Source organism: Mastigoproctus giganteus, chromosome 3, assembly GCF_048544385.1.
Source record: "Mastigoproctus giganteus isolate SK-2022 chromosome 3, ASM4854438v1, whole genome shotgun sequence".
NCBI lineage: Eukaryota > Metazoa > Arthropoda > Arachnida > Uropygi > Thelyphonidae > Mastigoproctus > Mastigoproctus giganteus.
In genome coordinates this window covers 18186791-18209535 of record NC_143577.1, presented here as the reverse complement: position 1 = coordinate 18209535, position 22745 = coordinate 18186791, and the positions used below count along the sequence as shown (strand labels likewise).

The following is a 22745-nucleotide window of genomic DNA, read 5'->3' as shown; positions in this document are numbered from 1 at the left end:
ATTGAAGTAGAAAGCAAAAATAATAAATAGTTGCATTTTCCTGTTGGGTCCTTTACACTTAATGCCAAATAAACAGTTGTTCAAGTTTAAAACTGCTCAAATAAAAGTTTCACTGCTATATTTAGGACGGTTCTGAAAGTTTCAGTCCTTAGCATTGCACCAACAATTAATGCATAATAGTTAATTTCAAGAGGGACCTATCTGATTCCTTACAAGCACTGCAGGGTTTAAATGGTTAAAATCATCTTAACTCCCAGTGATGTTCCTTCTGTGTGATTGCGTGTAATTACTGTTGTAAGTGTCGTTTAATTCAGAGAATGGGCCATAGGTATTAAATAAATGTTTTAGGTTTCTGTTTTACATAAGTGACACTCATGCTTTCATGGGTTGGATAGAGGATGAATATTACTCTGTTATTTTTATTTTTATTATGAATATTAGGATATTTTGGTACTCAGCAAATCCAAGCATAACCCTAATTGTAGTATTTATTTGCTACATTTGTTTTGTACTAATGTTTCTTTTTCTATAATAGTCCTGGAGACATTTCTTTCTCTTTTTATATATGGAAATTCTTTTACTTTCAGATAGCAAATTCCTCTCTTGCAATAGTGATCACAGAAGTTCTTCTGTTGCATTTATAGATTTATGTGCTACTTGTGGAATCATTAAACTCACTTTTTTTTTTTAAATTAGTTGTAGTTCTTTGTTATTCTTTGGAATGTAACTTGAATCTTCCATTGAGTCCTTTTCTTCATTGGAATTAAACTCTTTCCAGTTAGTTAGTCTGTGATTAGGAAGACATTCTCCATGTGATACAGCAAATGGAATATTTCAATGTTTTATTTCATTTTTGCTGATTCTCAAAGAAAAATAGGTGTCTACGTTAGAAAGAAGCACACCATTCACTGTTCTAATCGTAACCATCCATTATGGATGGTTACGATTAGAACAGTGATACTTCTGTTTTTTCATTCAGTGAGGTTCAGCATACATGCAGGTGCCCAACTTCTCTCCTTGATTTTGCAAAGTATAGATAAAAACCAACTGTTTTTGTTATACACCAGAATTGCAATCTTTGTGTAAAACTATCTACACACCTAATAAAAACTGTCCAGTGAATTCACACAAACATAGTGGTGTTGCTTTTTCTTATTAATTATCAAAAAAAAGTAAATTCTCTTAAAGAAAAAAAAAATAAAGCACTCAACTAGCTTCAAATGCACATAGATGACAACTGATGACTAATATGCAGGATCCTGTTATAATAGGACTAATATTTATTATTATTTTTTTATGAAAATCCCAAACACAAGAGGTATTAGAACCTATAGTACTTAGTACCATGCATGGGTTGGAGGTTGAGAAGACAAAAAAAGTTATTTGTTGACATTAGACTTGAATTTCTGTACACTGCAATTTTCAGGAAATACATAGAAGGAAGGTTGTTCTAGAAAACGGCAGTTGAATGAATAAACGAGGAAGATGAAAAGTTGGTTCTGTAAGTTTGAAGTGGGACAGTTATTTTTGTTATTGTTATTTGGTTTTTAGGAGCATTAGCAACTAAGGCCATATTGCTCCGGGGATATGCGGTGGTCATTCCCTGACTTTTCTGCATCCTCCGTATTTGGTAAGTTGGACAGTAAATGAATGTTAGTGGCACATGTTTGGACGGTTTTGAAAGAGAGAGTAGGAATTATAGAAGCCAATTCAGAACAACAGTGCCCATCTGTAGAAAAGGTATGCAGCAGAAATAGTACGTCTATGAGACAGAAAGTGAAGAGACTCTGTTAGAGATGAGTCATTAATTAACCTAACTGCCCTCTTCTGGATGGAATCGAGAAGCCTGAGAGAGGTTTTGGGGGCACCGCCCCGGATGTGGGAACAATATTCCATGCTAGGGTGGATTTGTGGTTTGTACAGAGTGAACAGCTGTTTGGAAGAGAAGTAACACTGAGAACGAAAGAGAAAACGAAGTTTTTTAGATGCAGAGGAAGCAATATTTGTAAAGTGCCAAGAAAGATTAGAAGTCAGGGTAATCCCCAAAAGAGATATATCATTTTGCCTAGAAATCAGAGTGTCACCAAAGATAAGCATAGGAGCAGAAAAAATCCTTTTTGCGAGATATAAGACAGGACTGAGTTTTAGAAGGATTGAAATCAACTAAGTTATCTTTGCCACACTGGAGAATTATCTGGAGATTGACATTTAAGAAATTGGTAGTGGATATTCGAGAAGTTGAAGTTGATTGAGCAGGGCGAGGTTTCTCAAACTGGAAAGTGGAATGCAATGTGCTATCATCACCAAAACTTGGAGAGGATTTCCAGTCAATGGAAGAAGGTCATTAATAAAAAAAGAGGAAACCAGTGAGGGAAAGAACTGAACCTTGGGGACACCAGCATTAGTGGAGAAGTTGGAAGATAGAGCCATCTACCATCACCCTCATTGAGTGGTCAAAGAGAAAACTGGATAACCAATTTCAAAAAACAGTTGGCAAACCATAAGATGGAAGCGTGTTTAGAAGACATTTATGCCAAAGACGATTGAAAGCCTTTGAGATGTAAAAAAGCAATTGCTTGTGTTTCACCAAACTTTTCCATTGGATTTGTCCATAAATGGGTAACATAAGCCAGAATATCACCAGTGGATCGACACTGACGGAATCCATACTGGCGATTGTTGATTAGACGGAAGGTTTCTAGATAGTTTAAGAGTTGGTAGTTAATTGATTTTTCCATTACTTTAGAAAGAGTAGCAGTAATTGTAATGGGACAATAACTGAATGGGAAGGATTTGTCACCCTTTTTCAGAATTGGCTGGATATGAGCAAATTTCCAAGCAGAAGGAAAAACACCTTTGGGATAAGAAAGTGAAAAAAGGTGGCAAAAAACAGGAGTAAGTTCAGGAGTGCAGGTTTTGAGAACAAGTGGAGAAATACCATCAGGACCTGGAGCTTTCTTAGCATCAAGATTGGTCAAAATCCTTTTGACATCCTTTTGATGGCAGACCACAGGAGGCATTGAATGGAGCATGCTGAGAATGGTGGGTGGCAGGTGTTTTACCAAGATCCTTAATACACTATTTGGAAGAAAATCAGGATGCGCAGGTCAGCTTTATCCTTGGCTGAAGTGACAATAGAACCATCTGGTTTTGATAGAGGTGAGAGCAGAGATGGACAAAAGTTGTGGCCAACAGCTTTGGCAAGAGACCAGAATGCTTGGCTACCATTATGGCAAGAAGCAAGTTTTCTACTCTTAGCCTGTTCAAAATCTAGTTTGGACTGATTAATACTGCTTTACAATTGTTGCGAGCTCTGGTGTAGGCAGAAAATGAAACTGAAGAATGGGAAACAAACAAATTACGATATGCAACATTCTTTTCTTGAGCAGCCTTAGCACATTTATTGGAAAACCAAGGTTTAGATAAAGGATGAGATTTTAAGGTGGTGTTTGGAATAGAGGATTCCATTCCTGCAAGAATAATTTCATTGACACAATCTGAGCAAACATTGACATCAGGAGTTTTGAAACAGTAGTCCTACCAAGGAAAAGAAGAAAAGAAATCTCACAGGTCATCCCATTTTGCATTCTTGTAATACCAAACAACATGAGGTTGGGAATAGCCTTGAGATAAAGGCTCCATTGGAGAAGAGACAATCACCAAGTTGTGATCTGAGGTACCTAATGGACCACTCACTTTGACTGTGTACTTAGAAAGGTTGTTTGTGAGAAAAAGATCAGGGAGTTGGCTGTATAGTTAGGATTGTCCGGTATTCTGGTAAGTAAATGAACAATCTGTGCAAGGTCGTTAGTAATTGCAAAAGCCTCGGCATCACAACTAGCTGGGTCTGTGCAACTAGAAAATGGGATCCAGCTGGAGCTGTGAACATTAAAATCACCAAGGAAAATTACCACACTGTTAGGAAAGTTGGACTGGAGACAGTCAAGTTGCAAAGAGAGGAAGTCAAACAGTTCCAAGTGATTATTGGATTTGGGAGAATGGTAGAGACAACAGATGAATTTGACAGAATGAGGTAGAGAGATTTTAAGCCAGAGAAGATCGAAAAGAGGAGATTCCAAATTACCACATCTCTGACAGAGAATATCAGAACGGACATATGCACAAGTACCACCTTTGAGGTGAAAGGAATCATACAGCAAATAATTTGGACAACTGAGATGAGCAGTAGTTGAGTCAACCAATAACTGAGATTCTGTCAGAAAAAGTACATGGGGTTTGGAAATAGACATCATTGACATTAGAACTGAGACCACGTATATTTGTGAAATGAACTAGGAAGTGTTTAGGAGGTTTAGTTCTTTTCACAGATAAGTTTGCTCTATTAGTTTGACAATTCATGGTGTATTCAGTAGTAAGAAAAAGTGTGTGGGGGGAGACATGCTGTATGAAGTAACGAAATTTTTGGATATGGCAAACATATGGTAAGAACATACCCAGATCCTTAACATAACGTGGCCTTGACGATGCCTTCCCCCCCATACACATTACATGGACTCCGATTCAGGTCCAAGTAGTTCTGATATTCGGGTGACACTCAAGTCACCTGAATATTAGTTCCATCAGCATTTTAGACTCCCAGGGAGCAAGCATAGCTTGTCTGGCATCTTTGAGAGAATGTCTGCAACAGCCTCAAGGATCTGATTGTGAGTACTCCTTCTCCTACATTTCCTCTACTTCAGTATTTCACTTACATTTGGTAAACAATGCTTATTTTCTAACTTTGTTATGAAATTAGCTGTCCCCCCTCCCCCAAATTGTGACGTTCTGTAATATTTGAGTGGTTCGATTCAGGATTAAGATAACATAATTAACTAACATAGTTACTTTCCTTTTAAATTATCAAATCTTTGACTGTTGTTATTAATTGAAGGTACTTTCTTAGATACTTACAGCGACTTGACTTGAAGTTATCTGATATTTAGCTCATTGTACAACAAGCAGAATTATGTCTTCTAATTTTTATATGAATTTTGAAACTTGTATGCATTGCTGGAAAGTTTTTAAAATTTTGTGATGATAAAACTCATTCCTGACAAATCTCATGATGAATAAAATTTGCCATCCTTGTTATGTTTTAACAGATGGAAAAACTCCAGATCATTGTAACACGAGTAGTACAGGTCCACCCATAAATGTGGAGGCACTTTATGTTCAGCCACAACCTGCAATGGGATGTGTTGCTGAAAACATTCTTCATCACAATGGAAGGTGAGACTGCTTTATTCATATTTACTAACTTATTTTCAATATCTTATTGTAGGCATTTAATTAGCTTTAATCAGTTAATATGCCTTACTAATTTTTAATATGTAGTCCTCGTCGTATGGTTGCCAGTCTTTCTTTAAGTATGCTATAAGGGACATACCAAAAGGGATGTAAAACATTCAACTTTACAAGTTAACAGTGTTATTCCCATTGAGTGAAAAACTTGCAGAACCATGAAACCTGATACATGCTTTTCAGTATGATGTTCACTCATACCATATTTATTTTATATTTTTAGTGAAATGTTTCAGCTGTTATGTACTGTATTTAATGCATTTAACAATTAATACATGCAGTTAAATATAATAAAACTGACATACTGAAAACGCTTATTTATAATATTAGCCAACCTACCTGAGGCAATAATTTCATTGGAATTATTGTCTTAGTTCAAACATAAGGCTAAAATTGAAACAGTGATAGCTGGAAGGAATTTCCCATCCCCTCCTCTAGATTTTCTTAATTGTACAAGGAAACAGAAAGGTAGAATTTAGCAAAGAATAAAGTAATGAAGAAATGAAGGCCACCGTAGCCTAGTGGTCAGGCGCGCGGGTGCATAAGTACACGTGCCTTGAGTAACCGGGGTTCAAGCCCATGACTGCTGAATACTGTGCTGTTTCTTGTAATCTGTCTATCTTGTGAACTCCTCTGACCGTTTGGTCGTCCCGGAGTATAAACAGAAAATTTATTTATTTTTATTTAATTTCGAATTATGCAAAACTGTGCTGGTTGCAAACCCTGCTCCTGAATTCAGAACCTCTACAAAATTTAGCTATTTTAAGAAAAATGTAAAGCCTGAAAGCAGCTTCTCGACAAAAAAAAAAAAAAAATAAAAATAACTGCAAATTAAATAATATGGGCTCAACAAGTAAAGGCGGTGACTAATATAAATGGAATGGCTTAAAACCAGGCTTAATGACAATAAAAATTAAATAATTGATAATTTGAACAATCCTCTGATTTATGTAGTTCTTGCTATCATAGCCCTGGTTTGCAAACTTTTGATCTTATGAATAAAAATTTTTGACATTAGGCATGCAGTTTACAAACTGATATCTCAATCTTACAAACTTTCATATTACTTTATAAAGCATCGCCATTTTGAAAGAAATTGGATACAAATAAATAGTTTCAAATGAAAATTTCTGCAAACAGCAACTAGTAACTAGTGCAGACAGGTGCCCCTGCTTTCAACTACCTGCGTAATGCAAACTAAATAAAAAAAAAATAAAAAACATAAGCCTGAACCAGGGAACCACAGCAGCATGGTATCCTGCAGATAATGCTATCTGCATTGGTGGTAGGTTCAGGATGACCTCATTATTTAGTTTTTGTTTTGGTTTCGTTTTTTTTTTAGGAGCATTAGCAACTAAGGCCATATTGCTCTGGGAATATGTGGTGGTCATTCCCTTGACCTTTCCGCATCCTCTGTATTTGGTGGTGATGGGCTCGAACCCCGGTCTAATCAAGAAGCGTGTGCTACGCACTGCTGCTCCTTCCCACCTGGCTACGGAGGCGCCTTCATTATTTAGTTGGAATTTGTATTTTTATGCAGGTTGCAGTTAGCAATTCTTCAATATTGCCTATTTCAGTCTGTAGCAATTCTCACATGTGGTAAATGGGTTTACTGTATTTGTCAGCATGCTTTTTTTTTTCCCCCTTATAAAATATCTTAAATTGTCCTGCATCTTAGAAGCCGAAAGTGGCAATACAGCACATACGCAAAACTGAGAGTTAACAGATAGTTAACTACTATATGTTAGTACACTTTTCATAATTACCAGGTATAAGTAATGCAATGGATGGCACTGAAGATCATTTATTGCATGAGAGTGACAGTGATACTAGTGAAGAGGATAATGATGATTATGATGATGTTGAGGATAATGATGATCAAGTCAGTAATGAATCTGAAGTTGAATAATACTACAATAATAAGAATCTTATGCCTTTCTTTATTGGCTTTTGGGTTTTACTTTTATTGAATTTTAAATTTCAAAAGTTATTTTTCTTAAATTTACCATTCCAAAATTAGGGTGTGTCTTCCACATCACAGCGTCTTATAAGCCAACAGATATAGTAATTATTTATTAAATTATTATTTTATTTATGCCTCATTTATTTTATATTTTTAGTGAAATGTTTTCAGCTTTATATACCGTATTTAATGCATTTAAAAATTTAACATATGCTATACATGCAGTTAAAGTGCACCATTCAAATATGTTTTTTGGTGAAATGTACTATATCATGTGTCTCTACTAACAGTGTCTCTAGTCAGATAAAGATCTCTGTTAAGAACATTTTTAATTAATTTCCATGGAAATGTTCACTATTCTTTCCAAAGTTATTTCATGTTTACAGTTACAGGATTGGGTCAATCTGGACTGGGATGGCAGAGTTCAATTTTGAGCTTTCTTTTATGGGATTTCTTCTCTCTGTGGCAGAATTAGGCAGCAACCTTCAGCAAAGGTTGTTTGACAAAAGTATCTAGTGTTTCTTCCATCAAGTCAGATGAAAATGGTTCTCAAAATCAGGTGGATTTTCATCAGCGTGAATTAAAAATACCTTCATCCACATATCACTGCAATTTGACACATAGAAAGGAGCTGGAGATTAATTAATTGTAAACCTGAGATTACAGAAGTTACACTTCTGTGATTATCACTAATAAATACTGTAATATCATTAATAAATATTGAAAACAACAATGTGTCCAGCACTGAATCTTGGGGGGGGGGGAAACTCCACCAATAACTAAAGAGCAGTATCCATTAATAACCACTCTATATTCTCCAACTTGCCCATCCCTTTATCTATGCCCTTAATGCTACACTGCCCCAATTTGTACAGTCTTTTATATGCAACAATATCAAAAGTTTTCCTGAAATCCAAGTATATGATATCAAAATTATTTTTGCATCCAATTCCTTTATTACTGCATCATAGTATCCAATCAGATTTTTCAGACAAGATCATCGCTTAACAAATACAGGCTGTGACTGCAACATGATTGCATTCCTGTCTAGATGGTCCTGCATTACTTCTTTAACTAGTAATTCCATTATTTTCCCTGGAACAAAAGTTAAGCTAACAGGGCTGTAATTACTCATGTATTCTCCCTTTCAATCCCCCTTTGTGAATTGAGGATATACATTCACACATCTCCAGTCCATAGGGACCTCTGTGCGTCCCATATTCCTATTCATTCCTCAAATCATAAAAAGCAAAAAAACTATCCATATACCATCTATTTTTTCAGCTGCAGTAAGTGGTGTATATATATATATATATATATATATATATATATATATATATATATATATATATATATATATATACAGGGTGTCTCAAAAATACACAGCATAACTTCAGGAATGAGTTCCTCATTTGTAGACAATAAAAATATTTTATATCAACATGGTTCCGGAAATGCTTGGTTTCTGAGTTTTGAAGGGCTGTCTATAATATTTAACTGTTCACATCACCTTATAGTAATTGTTAAAAATGTCCACCTTCTGCCTGAATACAGGCCTCACATCGATGTCTCATGGATTCGCGAAGACAATGCCAAATATCTGGCATGTTTCGTATTGTCTCACAACCCACCACAATTCGATTGCAGAGAGTTTCCGCATCAGCTACCGGACTCGAATACACCATTAAATGGCCCCACAAGAAGAAATCTAGTGGGTTTAAATCAGGTGAGCATGGAGGCCAGGCAGTTGGTCCACCCCTCTACTTCAGGAGTCATAGATCTTGGTCATCCTCTGTTAGCAGCATGAGGTGTTAAGGTCCCATAGTCATAAAGGGGGTGATGGATAACTTCAAACATTTTCCTGTCTGGACATCTTCGTTCTGGGAACCTTTCGTGGATGACAAGCCTTCAGAGCATTGCCATCTGCCAAACCATACATAAAGTGCATATCCGCTTGCTCCTGATTTCAGTACATGGTCGGAATGGAAAACCACCAGATTCTGTCATTACCTTGTGATGAAGGAAATCACCTGCGGTAGATAAGACATTCTGGTTAATAACTCGGGAACCAAGCATTTCTGGAACTATGTTGATATAAAATATTTTTATTGTCTACATATGAGGAACTCATTCCTGAAGTTATCCATGTATTTTTGAGACACCCTGTATATATATATATATATATATATATATATATATATATATATATATATATATATATATATATATGGATAGTCTAGATATTATGAAAAAGAAAAGAAATAATAATTGAATTTCTATTGGTCCAATTTTAATAAAATATGGAATGGTGGGACAAATCTTTTTTAAAAGCCCAAATATAAAATTTCATGAAAATTCATCTGCTGAAATTATTACACGAGGATAGAAAACAAAAAAGAAATAGGAATTACCAGATTTCTCTTAGTCCAATTTTAATAAAATTTGGTTAGGCTTGACAAATCTTTTTAAAACACAGATATATAAAATTTCACTGAATTTTCCTGTTCACTGGGAGTTGAATTGTTACATGTTGATGAATGGATGGGCATGGTGAAGACAAAGATTCAATATTCATATATGCTAATGGACCCCCCCAAAAAAAAGAGATTGAATGATTATTGTAGTGAATAAACTCCCTTATTCAAGCAGAATAGGTTCTGCTAGTAAATTATACATTGCCAAAACATTAAATGAAAATGCACATAAAATGTAAATAAACTATACATTGAAAAGTATGAAAATTAGCTTTGATGCTTTTTGAGATAATGTGCAATAATCGAAGTTTAATTTTAATTTCTTATTTTGTATATGCATTTAATTTAATTTTTGTATTCTAAATTACTAGCTGAAATATCTTTTATATGTTTATCAAATGCAGGCAGATGAGTAAATTTATCCATAAAACATTATGTCCATTTGATTTACATGTTGAATCTGCATTGATACTTTGTAAATACAGTAATATGATACCATTTTAATCTTTCAGTAAACTTGTATTGCATGTGTTTCAACAGAAGGATGCCGTTATATCACTGCTTCTTTGGTTGTACTAAATTATCTCTCATTTGCTTAAGGGTTCATCATAGTTGACATATGTTGCTCTTGCAATGTGTCAAGACTTAATTTCTCTTATCACTGTTTACTCTTGGCAAGTTGCCCTTGGCACATAGCTCTTGCTATCTGTTGTTATCACTTGTCACCTGTTGCACAACAAATGATCAAGAATGAGGTCGTCATAGCACTAGAAAGAGTGGGATTTATTGTAGAGTAGTATTATGGCAAAGTCTCTCTCTCTCTCTCTCTCTCTCTCTATATATATATATATATATATATATATATATATATATATATATATATACAGTTAATAAGTTTCTTTGACCTTTCTGAAAATCCACAGATTTTAAACTACCTTTGAAATATTTACAAATGATATATTATTAATATGACCATTTACAAATGGTTTTACTTCATATTTCTGTACTTGGTGGTGCAGATGGACTGTTTCACCTTTTAAATAATACTAATAATATTACTTATACACAATTTTGGCATTAGTAAAGTCAAATTTTTGATAAGTTCATCCCATATGATAAGAGAATTATCAAATTATAATATTAAAATATTTCATTCAAATGTTGCCAGTGAAGTATTTTCAAAATCTGTTAGAATTCATCATGTTTCCTCATTTAATTTTGAGAGAGAGGGAGAATTATTTTCTGCTTTTTTATGATGAAATGAGTGAAAAGTGGGGATTTTAGTTTATTCAGCAAAATAACTAACTTGTAACATTTTCATTTAAAATATATTTGAAAGATTGATTTTCATCATTGATAAAATAAAATCAAGCATTTATTTTTTACTGGACTAGCAGATAGCCTTTCCTAACTAGAAGCAGGGGAGAAAACTCTTCTATCTACAATAAACCTGACTTCAGTATGTCTCAGTTTATAAAAGTCAGGTAAAAATAATCTAGGTGCATTGAAAAGACAAATAAGCAAAACCAACAAAAAGGGGGAAAAAATCGAAATTAATTCCAATTAGTGAAATTAATGGTTAGATGAAGCTAATAGAACTATGTGATTATTTTTACAATAATAAATAAATATAATAAAAATAGTCATTATTTTACAATGATAAAATGCCTTCATTATTTGTAAGACAAGTTAGGATAAAGTTCCTTTGTATATACTTACATGGTGTTATGGACATTACATAGCTATTAATTTCATTCCCAATAAATAATCATCCCAACACATATCAATCAAAATTTCATTCCTTGCTCGGATAGCCATGCAGCCAGAAAAATTTTAATTAAAGCATTTTTATGAGAGAAATTGACGGTGCTCCAAGACTATATTTGAGGCACATCATGCAGATTCAGATACTTAATGTGCAGAATTTTGTACCTGAAGTCTAACCATTGGTCCAGAGCCAGCCCATGAATAAGTTGTATGACATTCTCAAATATTGGTGATTTGGAATTATAAACATTGAAATTGATTAGTAATACTTCAGAAAGGTTGCCGAAAGCAAAACCTAAGCTGCAACCGGAGAAATTTCAGAGAATGTATCAGTAATATGCTCAGTACTTGTTTTCTGTGGACTGTAATATCAAATGTTTTTTCCCTTTAACCTATAAGTTGTATTGGGGGGGGGAACCAATCTTCAGGAAAAGAAGTATTTTACATATAACAGTATTGATCCTGCTGCACTCTCAGTACTTGTCAAGGGCATTCTGAAAGATGGGTTGGCAGTGATAAGTTCCATTTAAGTCCAGTTGTGGACAGAGCCATGGTAAAATGTCCTAGAGGTAATTCCCACAGTGCCTTTATTTATATAACTGTTTGTAACCAGCTTGGTGATTCAAACCACTTGAGGCAGTGGCTATGGATGCAACTCCATGAGGATTTTATGACTGACTTTGCTGCTAGCAGTATGTACTTTTGCTTTTGATTTTTGTCAGAGAATATTGTCTGTGTATTGTTTTTTACCTGCAAATTGTTTTAGGAAATTGATTAGAAGAGTGAAAAATTACATCAATAGGAAATTATAGGAATTCAGCAAAAATTTCAGCCAAGGGAAAATTGCAGACAGTTACAGACAACTGTTTGCAATTCAAAGAAATTCAAAAGGAAAGAAAGTCTGTGTGAAAATGCACAAGACTGCAACTGTTTGCAATTCAAAGAAATTCAAAGGGGAACAAAGTCTGTGTGAAAATGCACAAGGCTGTGCATGGAGATTGGTGGAAGTCATTTTGAACAGTATTCAACAGTATTGAATAAATACTACTAAGATGTCATATTTTAGTTATCTAAAAATTAGTGTTTCTGTAAAGATCTTTTGCATTAAATCACGAATGAAGGTTATTTCTGATTTTGTTTAATAATTTAGAATATGTAACAACATATTCTAAATATATTCAACATATTCTAACAACATAATTTAGAATATGTAACAACATATTTTAAATTATTAAACAAAATCAGAAATACTTGTGATTTTCTGCAATCTCCCTTTCATTTACCCATATTTTAGTAACAACCATATGTGTGTGTAACCTTAAGTACTCATTACAAAGCAACAGTCGACAGTGAGATGCATGTTCATATAAATTTTACCCAAAAATCACCTAATTAGCACATTCAACTTTGGCTATCATTTTGCAGAGCACCCCCACATATATATATATACATAGAATATAACACACTATATGCCAGGTGTGGCTGGTATGCCAGGTATGCTGGTATACTAGGTATGCCACCCTAACAACAAGTAGCACTTTCTTTACTTCTTAATTTTGGGCATGGAGGTTAGGCAAGCAAAGGCAGATTACAAGAAATCTTTGGCAAAGGATGCAAAACAAAAAAGCAAAGAGTTCTTTACTTATGTAAACTCTAGAAGGAAGAGGATGAATCAGATTGGTCACCTTGATATCGATGGTTCTACTGTTAATGATCCTGCTCAGGTTGCTAACAAACTGAATGAGTATCTTGCATTTACTATTTACACATAAGGAGTTATTCAGGGAGAGGAATACCAGAGGTATATTAAATGATTTTTTAATAACTGAGAGCAAAGTGGAGGAGAAATTGTTGAAGATAAACATAAAAAAGGCACCTGGGGTGGATAGGATCTATCCAGTTATATTAAAGGAGGTGGCAAAGGAAGTAAGTAAACCCTTAGCCATAATTATGAGAGCTTCCTTTGAGTCAGCGAAGGTACCCATGGATTGGAAATGTGCAAATGTGACCCCAATCCACAAAGGAGGATCAAATGATGACAAGTAATTACAGACCTGTTAGTTTAACTTCTGTTGTGGGGAAATTAATGGAGGCACTGGTTAAAGAAACACTACAGGATCATCTAGACAACACTTCAGTTATAGTTCGGACACAGCTTGGGTTTGTTAAGGGAAAATCTTGTCTGACCAATTTGATTGGATACTATGATGTGGTCACAAAGGAACTGGATAAAAAAAAAATAATTTTGATATCATATATTTGGATCCTAGAAAGGCTTTTGATACTCTTGCACATGGAAGACTGCTGCACAAAGTGGAGCAGTGTGGCATTGGAGGCAAATTGTTGCTATGGATAAAGGGATGGTTGAATGGAAGACAGAGTGGTAATCAATGGACACTGCTGTTCATGGACTAATGTTATTAGTGGAGTCCCCCAGGGTTCAGTGTTGTTTTCTGTATTTATTAATGATATTGATGTAGGTATATCAGGCTTAATGATTACATTTGCAGACAATACGAAGGTTGACAGGGTTGTTAATGACACTAATGACAGTACGCTACTGCAAGAGGGTCTATAAACGTTTAGCAGATGGGCTGAGAGGTGGCAACTGAAGTTTAATATTGACAAATGTAAGGTACTGCATATGAGTAGCAGTAACCTCAGAGTAACATATCAACTGTGTGGTACTACACTCAAGGTGGTAGAGAATGAAAAGGACCTGGGAGTAATTGTGCAGTCAGATATGAAGTTTTATGAGCAGTGCTGACAGTCTGCAAGAGCAGCTCATGGTGTCTTGTCACTGATATACAGGAATTTTTCCAGCAGGGATAACGAGGTAATTATCCCCTTGTATAAGGCAATCATCAGGCCAAACCTTGATACTGTATACAGGTCTGGAGACCTAATTTTAGGAAGGATGTAGAGCTGCTGGAACGAGTACAGAGAAGGGCAACAAGATTAGTGAATGGAACAAAGGCTTGCTCTTGTGAAGAAAGGCTTAAGGTTTGCAAGAATTGCAATTACAGTGTCTGGTGACTAGGCACCTGCGAGGTGTATATGGTCTTAAATGGTTTGAGCAAGCTCAGTGCTGATGGGATTCTGCCTCTTGCCCAGATTAATCACCTAAGGGGACATAAATTCAAATTGAGGAAAGACAGTTGTAGAATAGATGTGCAGAAGTTTGCCTTTAGCCAGCGTGTGTTTGATTGCTGGAACAAACTTCCATCTGCTGTTGTAGAAGTTGACAGCTTAAATAAATTCAAGGCAGAACTAGGCAAACATTTGTACCGAATGGATGGGTGAAATGGGAAAGTTTTTTTTTTTTTTTGGCTGATGCTGTTATAAGCTTTCTTTCTTGTACCATGTGCCTCTACTAATGCTAAATGCCATTGCTAATGAGGTGTTGAACTATTCCACAGGAATGCTGGCCCACACAGACTTTATTGCATCCCACTGTTGCCTCAGATTGGATGGTGGAGGATCTCTGCTGCAAACAGCTCGCTCTGCCTGATTCAGATGATTCTCAGTCAGGACTAAAAATCATCTAGTAACCGAATAATCAAGTGAACATCATGTTCACTAATAACCATATCTAGATACACTATGAGCATGAAGAATTGTACCTTGTTGGCAGTAGAGTTCAAAGAGGGCTGTGGTGATCCACCTGTGTAGGAGGGGGGCTAATTTGGGCTACAAAACACTTCCATCATCAGCCTGCAGTAATGCCACATGTCATAATGGGTCCATTGATTTGTGCTGCTATCAGCATGAGACAACTGGAATAGGGATTCATTGTACTAGCTTTTTTTCCAATTCTCAGTTATTCATTTATCAATATTCCTCTACCCGCTAGACCCTAAGCGTCTTGTTTTTAGGTAATAAAAAGTGGAACCTGTTGAGGTACAGGAACCATGATAGGGTTCAATGTAGTGTGTGTGTGTGTGTTCTGATGTGCCCCTTTGCATGCCATTGCTGCATTACAGTGTTATTTGACCAGTTGTCGCCAGTCTGTTAGACTGCAGAATTCTTTTACCCTCCATTGGCTTCTCCCATCAATGAGCTCTCTCCAGCCATGGGAGACTGCCATTTATCCCAGGGGCTCACATTTGGTGAGTAGGGGCTTGGCATACCCAGGGTCCTGAGCTGGATATCATCATTCTTCCCTTTCTTGGTGATTCCTTTTGTCTCTCTCTCTCTCTCTCTCTCTTTCCCTCCCTCCCTCTCAGGGTAACTTGGGAATTTTTTTTGTCTGGTGCAGCATAAGCCTCAGGTTTCCTTGCACCATGTAGCTAATGATAATAGTAATAATAGTAGCTAGATGTTTTCTGATTGTTGGACCATTCACAGTATGCTGTAGAGTTATGCAGTGGAGAATATGTGGCCATTCACTATATGTATATGAACTCCCATATATGCATAAAAATAAAACATGTTGTAACATTGAATATTTTCTACTTCCTAAAAATATCTGATAAAATTAATATATATGATGAAAATGCCTACCTTATTTTTTTTTTTTTTTAAATGTGGATATCAGTTTATCTTTATCACTTACTTAAGGCCTCTTTTCTCCCATGTAGGGTCATTCATGTAATAGAACTGTTGTCTAGTGGAAATAGCAGTGATGTAGTTGTCTATATCCAACCCCAAGGAAAAAGAACAGCTGTTGATAATCCATATTTTCAACTTGATCTGCTTCTTATTCTTAAATGTCATGTACCAGTTAGATGGGTACTAGAATCATGGGGAATACAGGGTACTTTGGATATTGTGGTATGTAACATCATAATTAGACTTATTGAAATTCTTAAAATGAATTGTTAAGAAATATACAAACTGCAGAATATTAAATGAAACATTTTGATTTGCTTTTAAAACTTTGAGTATAAAGTTTAATATTTTTAATTTCTTGTTACTTATTGAAACTTGCTCTTTGTTCTTCATTCTGTTGTTTGAGAATCTTCACTTGAAAAGAATTTGAAATGCTAAGTAGCATATAGAGTCGTAAGAGCTCCACATATTTCACATCTATAAATCTTAGTCTGTCAAGACCTTAAGTACTTTCAAGTACAATTCAAAAATTATACTGAGATCTTAAGTTCTTTCAAGAAAGTATGATATTTGTTTTGGCAATGATATAGTATAGTATATTATAAAATATTGTCAATTAATCAGTAAAATCTATTAATCTTGTTAAACTTCATTGTCAATTAAATTGTACGTAACATAATTGATTAATACATAACTTGATGCGGAAGTTATATAAATGGAACTCATAGATAATACTCGATACTGAAAAATATATATATAGATATATAGTGTTATAACTGTGTTGGGATACAAGTCTAGCTTATAATTTTGTACTGAAATTTAAATTTTATTGAAATTAAATCAAAATCATGACTCAGACCAGAGCAGCAAAGCAAAAGGCTCAAGCTAATGGGAGTGCTGTAGCTCAGGGGAGAACTGAGGGGGAGCAGTTGCCCTCTGAATCACAGCCTTTTAAAATGCACTGCTTGCTTGATGTTTGTGGAGCAATCGGGTATGGGACGTGATATTGCAATGGGGGATGGTCTTTGTGTGTGTGCGATGTAAGGAGTGTAAGGAAATCAGGCGACAACTTAGCATTGTTATGGGACTATATGAGAGCTTGAAGGACAGGGGTGGATGCCCTCGAAGGATCTAAATTGAGGGGCTCATCAAGCTCTCAGCTGCCCACATCAACGCCAGAGCTTGCACTTGATCATCACACAACACAGCGGCAATCCCCAAGGCAGAATGCACTGGTCCCACAGGAACTAGTAGTTGTTGGTGACTCTGTTGTCAGGGAAATGAGGAACATGGTATTTTTTTTTTATGTAAACCCCAAACATGAGAGATATTACAACCAATATTACTTAGTACCATGCTTGGAGGGGTGCCTCCGTAGCCAGGTGGGCAGGATTGGCAGTACGTACCACACGCTTCTTGATTAGACCGGGGTTCGAGCCCGTGACCACCAAATACGGAGGATGTGGAAAGGTCAGGAAATGACCACCGCATATCCCCGGAGCAATATAGCCTTAGTTGCTAATGCTCCTAAAAACCAAAAATTAAAATAATAACCGTGCTTGGGTTCGAGGTTGAGAAGACGAAAGAAGATATTTGTTGATATTGGACTTGAACTTCTGTAGACTGTAATTTTCAGGAAATACGTATGAAGGAAGATTGTTCCAGAAAATGTCAGTTGAATGAATAAATGAGGAAGATGAAAAGTTGGTTCTGTGAGTTTGAAGTTGGATAGTAAATGGATGTTGGCTGGTGGCTGCACGTGTTCGGACTGTTTTGAAAGAGAGAGCAGGAATTATAGGAGCCAATTCAGAAGAACAGTGCCCATGGAAATATCTGTAGAAGAGGCATGCAGCAGAAACAGTACGTCTATGAGATAGCGAGTGGAGAGACTCTGTTAGAGATGAATCATTAATTAACCTAACTGCCCTCTTCTGAATGGAATCAAGAAGCCTGAGAGAGGTTTTGGGGGCACCACCCCAGATGTGGGAACAATATTCCATGGTAGGGCAGATTTGCTATTTGTACAGAGTGAACAGCTGTTTGGAAGAAAAGTAACACCGAGAGCGAAAGAGAAAACAAAGTTTTTTAGATGCAGAGGAAGCAATATTTGTAATGTGCTTGTGCCAAGAGAGATTAGAAGTCATGGTAATCCCCCAAAGAGATATATCATTTTGCCTAGAAATTGGAGTGTCACCAAAGATAAGCATAGGAGCAGAAGAATCCTTTTTTGAGAGATTACCATTACCATTAGCATTAATAGAGGCATATGATGCAAGAAAGCAAGCTTATGCAGCATCAGCCAAAAAAAAAAAAAAAAAAAAAAAAAAAACACTTCCACTTCACCCCTCCGTTCGTACCTGTCCAGCTGAGCCTTAAATTTATTTAGGCTATCAACTTCCACAACAAGTGATGGAAGTCCGTTGCACCAACCAACTACCTGCTGGCTAAAGGCAAATTTCCGCACATCTATCCTACATCTGTCTTTCCTCTATTTGAATTTATGCCCTCTCAAGTGATTATTCTGAGCAAGAGGCTTGCTGGTGCCTAGTCTCCAGACACTGTAATTTGCAAAACTTAAGCCTTTCTTTGTAAGAGCAACCCTTTGTTCCATTCACTAATCTTGTTGCCCTTCTCTGTACTCGTTCCAGAATCTCTATATCCTTCATGAATAAGGCCTCCAAACCTGTATACAGTACTCAAGGTGTGGCCTGACCATTGCCTTATACAAGGGAATAATCACCTCCTTATCCCTGCTAGAAAAATTCCTGTATATCATTGATAAGACACCATGAGCTACTCTTGCAGCCCGTCTGCACTGCTCAGAGAACTTCATATCTGCCTGCACAATTACCCCCAGGTCCTTTTCATTCATAACCACTGTCAGTGTAGTACCACAGAGTTGGTACGCTGCTCTGGGGTTGCTGTCTACCATATGTAGTACTTTACATTTGTCAATGTTAAACTTCATTTGCCACCTCTCAGCCCATCTGTTCAACCTTTCCAGATCCTGTTGAGCAGCATAGCATCAGTAGTGTCCTTAACAACCCTACCAACCTTTGTATCGTCTGCAAACTTGGACATTAAGCTTGATATACCATCATCAGTATTATTTATAAATATGGAAAACAACAATGGACCGAACACTGAACCCTGAGGCACTCCACTAATAATATTAGTCCATGATGAGCAGTGTCCATTGATTACAGCTCTCTGTCTTCTCCCCCTCAACCATCCCTTTATCCATAGTAGCAGTTTGCCTCCAATGCCACACTGCTCCAATTTGTGCAGCAGTCTTCCATGTGCAACAGTATCAAAAGACTTTCTAAGATCCAAGTATATAATATCCAAGTTATTCCCTACATCCAGTTCTTTTGTGACTGCGTCATAGTATCCAATCAAATTGGTCAGGCAAGACTTCCCCTTAACAAAACCATGCTGTGTCCAAGCTATAACTGAAGTCTTGTCTAGATGATCCTGCAGTGCTTCTTTAACCAATGCCTCCATTAATTTTCCTGGAACAGAAGTTAAACTCACAGGTCTATAATTACTTGTGTCAGCCTTTGATCCTCCTTTGTGATATAAGACAGGACTGAGTTTTAGAAGGATTGAAATCAACTAAGTTGTCTTTGCCCCTTTGGAGAATTACCCGAAGATCCACATTTAAGAAATTGGTAGCGGATTTTAAAGAAGTTGAAGCTGATTGAGCAGGGCAAGGTTTCTCAAAATGGAAAGTGGAATGCAATGTGCTATCATCGCCAAAACTATGGATAGGATTTCCAATCAATGGAAGAAGGTCATTAATATACAAGAGGAAAAGAGTGGAGGAGAGAACTGAGTCTTGGGGGACACCGGCATTAGTGGAGAAGTTAGAAGACAGAGAGCCATCAACCATCACCCTCAGTGAACAATCAGAGAGAAAACTGGATAACCAATTTCAAAAAACAGATGGCAAACCATAAGATGAAAGTTTGTTTAGAAGACCTTTATGCCAAACACGATTGAATGCCTTTGAGATATCAAGAGCAACTACTTGTGTTTCACTGAACCTTTCCATTGAATTAGTCCATAAATGGGTAACATAAGCCAGAATATCACCTGTGGATTGACACTGACGGAATCCATACTGGCGATCGTTGATCAGATGGAAGGTTTCTAGGAAGTTTAAGAGTTGGCAGTTAATGGATTTCTCCATTACTTTAGAAGGAGTAGAAATAATTGCAATGGAATGATAATTGGATGGGAGGGACTTCTCACCTTTTTTAGGAACTGGCTGGATATGAACAAATTTCCAAGCAGAAGGAAAAACACCTTTGGAATAAGAGAGCGAAAAAAGGTGGCAAAGAATAGGAGTAAGTTCAGGAGCACAGATTTTGAGAAGAAGTGGAAAAATACCATCAGGACTTGGAGCTTTCTTAGCATCAAGATTCGTCAAAATCCTTCTGACATCCTTTTGACAGAAGACCACAGGAGGCATCAAATGGTGTGTGTTGGGAATGGAGGGAGGTGTTTTACCAAGATCATTAATACATGAGTTGGAAGAAAAATGCGATGCTAGCAGGTCAGCTTTATCCTTGGCTGAAGTGACAACAGAACCATCTGGTTTAGACAGAGTTGGGAGCAGAGATGGGCAAAAGTTGCGCCCAATAGCTTTGGCAAGAGACCAGAATTCTCGGCTACCATTAGGGCAAGAAGCAAGTTTTCTAATCTTAGCCTGTTCAAACTCTAGTTTGGACTGATTAATAACTGCTTTAATGAAGTTAAAGCAGTTATTAATAACTGCTTTCTTGAACAGCCTTAGCACATTTATTGAAAAACCAAGGTTTAGGTAAAGGACGAGATTTTAAAGAGGTGTGTGGGTTAAAGGATTCCATTCCAGCAAGAATAATTTCACTTACACGATCTGAGCAAACGTTGAAATCAGAAGTTTTGAAACAGTAATCCAACCAAGGAAAAGAAGAAAAGAAATCTCACAGGTAATCCCATTTTGCCTTCTTATAATGCCTCTTCATAATGCCAAACAACACGAGGTTGGGAATAGCCATGAGATAAAGGTTCCATTGGAGAAGAGACAATCACCAAGTTGTGATCTCAAGTGCCTAGAGGACCTTTCACTTCAACCGTGTACTTAGAAGGGTTGTTTGTGAGAAAAAGATCAAGCGTATTGGCTGTATGATTAGGATTGTCCGGTATTCTTGTAGGTAAATGAACAATCTGTGCAAGGTCATTAGTAATAGCAAAAGCCTCAGTATCTCGACCAGCTGGGTCAGTGTGACTAGGAAACGGAAGCCAGCTGGAGTTGTGAACATAAAATCACCAAGGAAAATTACCTCACTGTTAGGAAAGTTGGGCTGGAGAAAGTCAAGTTGCAAAGAGAGGAAGTCAAAGAGTTGCAAGTGATTATTGGAGTTGGGAGAACGGTAGAGACAACAGATGAATTTGACAGAATTAGGTAGAGAGATTTTAAGCCAGAGAAGACCAAAGAGAGGAGATTCCAAATTACCATGTCTCTGACAGGGAATATCAGAACGGACATAAGCACAAGTACCACCTTTGAGGTGAAAGGAATCATACAGCGAATAATTTGGGTATCTGAGACGAGCAGTAGTTGAATCAACCGATAACTGAGATTCTGTCAGAAAAAGTACATGGGGTTTGGCAGACTGCAAGTGGAAATGGACATCGTTGAGATTAGAATTAAGACCACGTATATTTGTGAAATGAATTAGGAAGTGCTTGAGAGGTTTAGATCTTTTCGCAGATAAGCTTGCTCTATTAGTTTGGCGATTCATGGTGTATTCAATAGTAAGAAAAAGTGGTTAGGACATGCTGTATGAAGTAATGAAATTTTTGGATATGGCGTACACATGGTAAGAATATACCCAGATCCTTGACATAACGTGGCCTCAACAATGCCCCTACACACACACACACACACACACACACACACACACACACACACACACACACACACACACACACACACACACACACACACTACTTGGACTCCCTCCAGTCACTATCTGGCAGAGTAGAGGTAGCAAGATTATACAATAGCTGATCCAGAAGCCTCCTAGAGAGTTACCAATAGCTTCGGTCTGGTGTACTAACCAGCAGCCGGCCTGCGAACACTGTTTTAGAGCTGTACCCTCAAAATGTAAGGAATAATGGATCTCGCCATGATGTTCATCATAACCTCAAAAGTCATCAATCATACTGCATGATGGAAGAGATGGGGAAGGGTTGACTGGAACTATCAATGAGTGATCTTACAACATAAGATCACTCATCTCTGAAGACAGGATATTAGAGCTGGAAAAGGAATTAGAAAATGTGAATTGGAATATCATCGGTTTGGCTGAAACAAGAAGAAGAAATGAATCGCTTATAAGTTTATCAAGTGGAAATCTGTTGTACACCAATGGAAACAGTGAAAGGAGTGAAGGTAGAGTTGGGTTTCTGGTCCATAAAGATTTAAAAAAACAACATTTTGGAATTCAAAAGTACATCACCAAGGGTGTCAAGACTAATACTCAAAATTTCTAAGAGGTACAAGCTAAAGGTTATAATGATTTATGCACCAACATCGAGCCATGATGATGAAGAGGTTGAAGAAATGTACACCGAAATTGAGTCTTCTAGATGAGCAGAAAACCCACTACACTATTATTATGGGGACTTCAATGCTAATG

The 22745-nt window shown here is 36.7% G+C and overlaps 1 protein-coding gene across 1 annotated transcript in view; it reads left to right on the top strand.

Annotated features, from left to right (window-relative positions):
• Positions 1 to 22745, top strand: part of LOC150087761 (transforming growth factor beta receptor type 3-like) — a 371467-nt gene that overhangs the window by 256507 nt on the left and 92215 nt on the right. Inside the window, exons 6-7 of the mRNA XM_090369867.1 lie at positions 5103 to 5229; positions 16086 to 16278. Of these exons, the coding sequence (XP_090225993.1) occupies positions 5103 to 5229; positions 16086 to 16278 (320 nt within the window). The remainder of the gene's footprint in view (positions 1 to 5102; positions 5230 to 16085; positions 16279 to 22745) is intronic.